The sequence below is a fragment of the Coturnix japonica genome, linkage group LGE22C19W28_E50C23 (genome assembly GCF_001577835.2).
Source record: "Coturnix japonica isolate 7356 linkage group LGE22C19W28_E50C23, Coturnix japonica 2.1, whole genome shotgun sequence".
NCBI classification, from domain to species: domain Eukaryota; kingdom Metazoa; phylum Chordata; class Aves; order Galliformes; family Phasianidae; genus Coturnix; species Coturnix japonica.
Window position 1 is genome coordinate 11,247 of NC_029544.1, and position 343 is coordinate 11,589.

Below are 343 nucleotides of genomic sequence, written 5' to 3' on the forward strand. Positions count from 1 at the left end.
TCCCTATGGGGGTCTTATTGTCCCTATGGGGGGTCCTGTTGTCCCTATGGGGGGGTCCTGTTTCCCTATGGGGGGGGTTCCTGTTACCCTATAGGATGGCTGTTACCCTATAGGATGGTCGTGTTACCCTATAGGATGGCTGTTACCCTATAGGGGGTCCTGTTAACATATGGGGGGTCCTGTTACCCTATGTGGGGGTCCTATTACCCTATAGGGGGGCCCCTTTACCCTATAGGGGGTCCTGTTGCCCTATAGAAGGTCCTATTATCCTATAGGGGGTCCTGTTACCCTATGGGAGGGTCCTGTTACCCTATGGGGGGTTAAGGAGCAGGGCTGCTGACGC

The 343-nt window shown here is 54.8% G+C and overlaps 1 protein-coding gene across 1 annotated transcript in view; it reads right to left on the reverse strand.

Moving 5' to 3' along the window:
• Positions 1 to 305: 305 nt before the first annotated feature.
• ATG101 (autophagy related 101) overlaps positions 306 to 343 on the reverse strand; it is an 11,856-nt gene continuing 11,818 nt past the window's right edge. The window contains exon 3 of the mRNA XM_015886808.2: positions 306 to 310. Within this exon, the coding sequence (XP_015742294.1) occupies positions 306 to 310 (5 nt within the window). The remainder of the gene's footprint in view (positions 311 to 343) is intronic.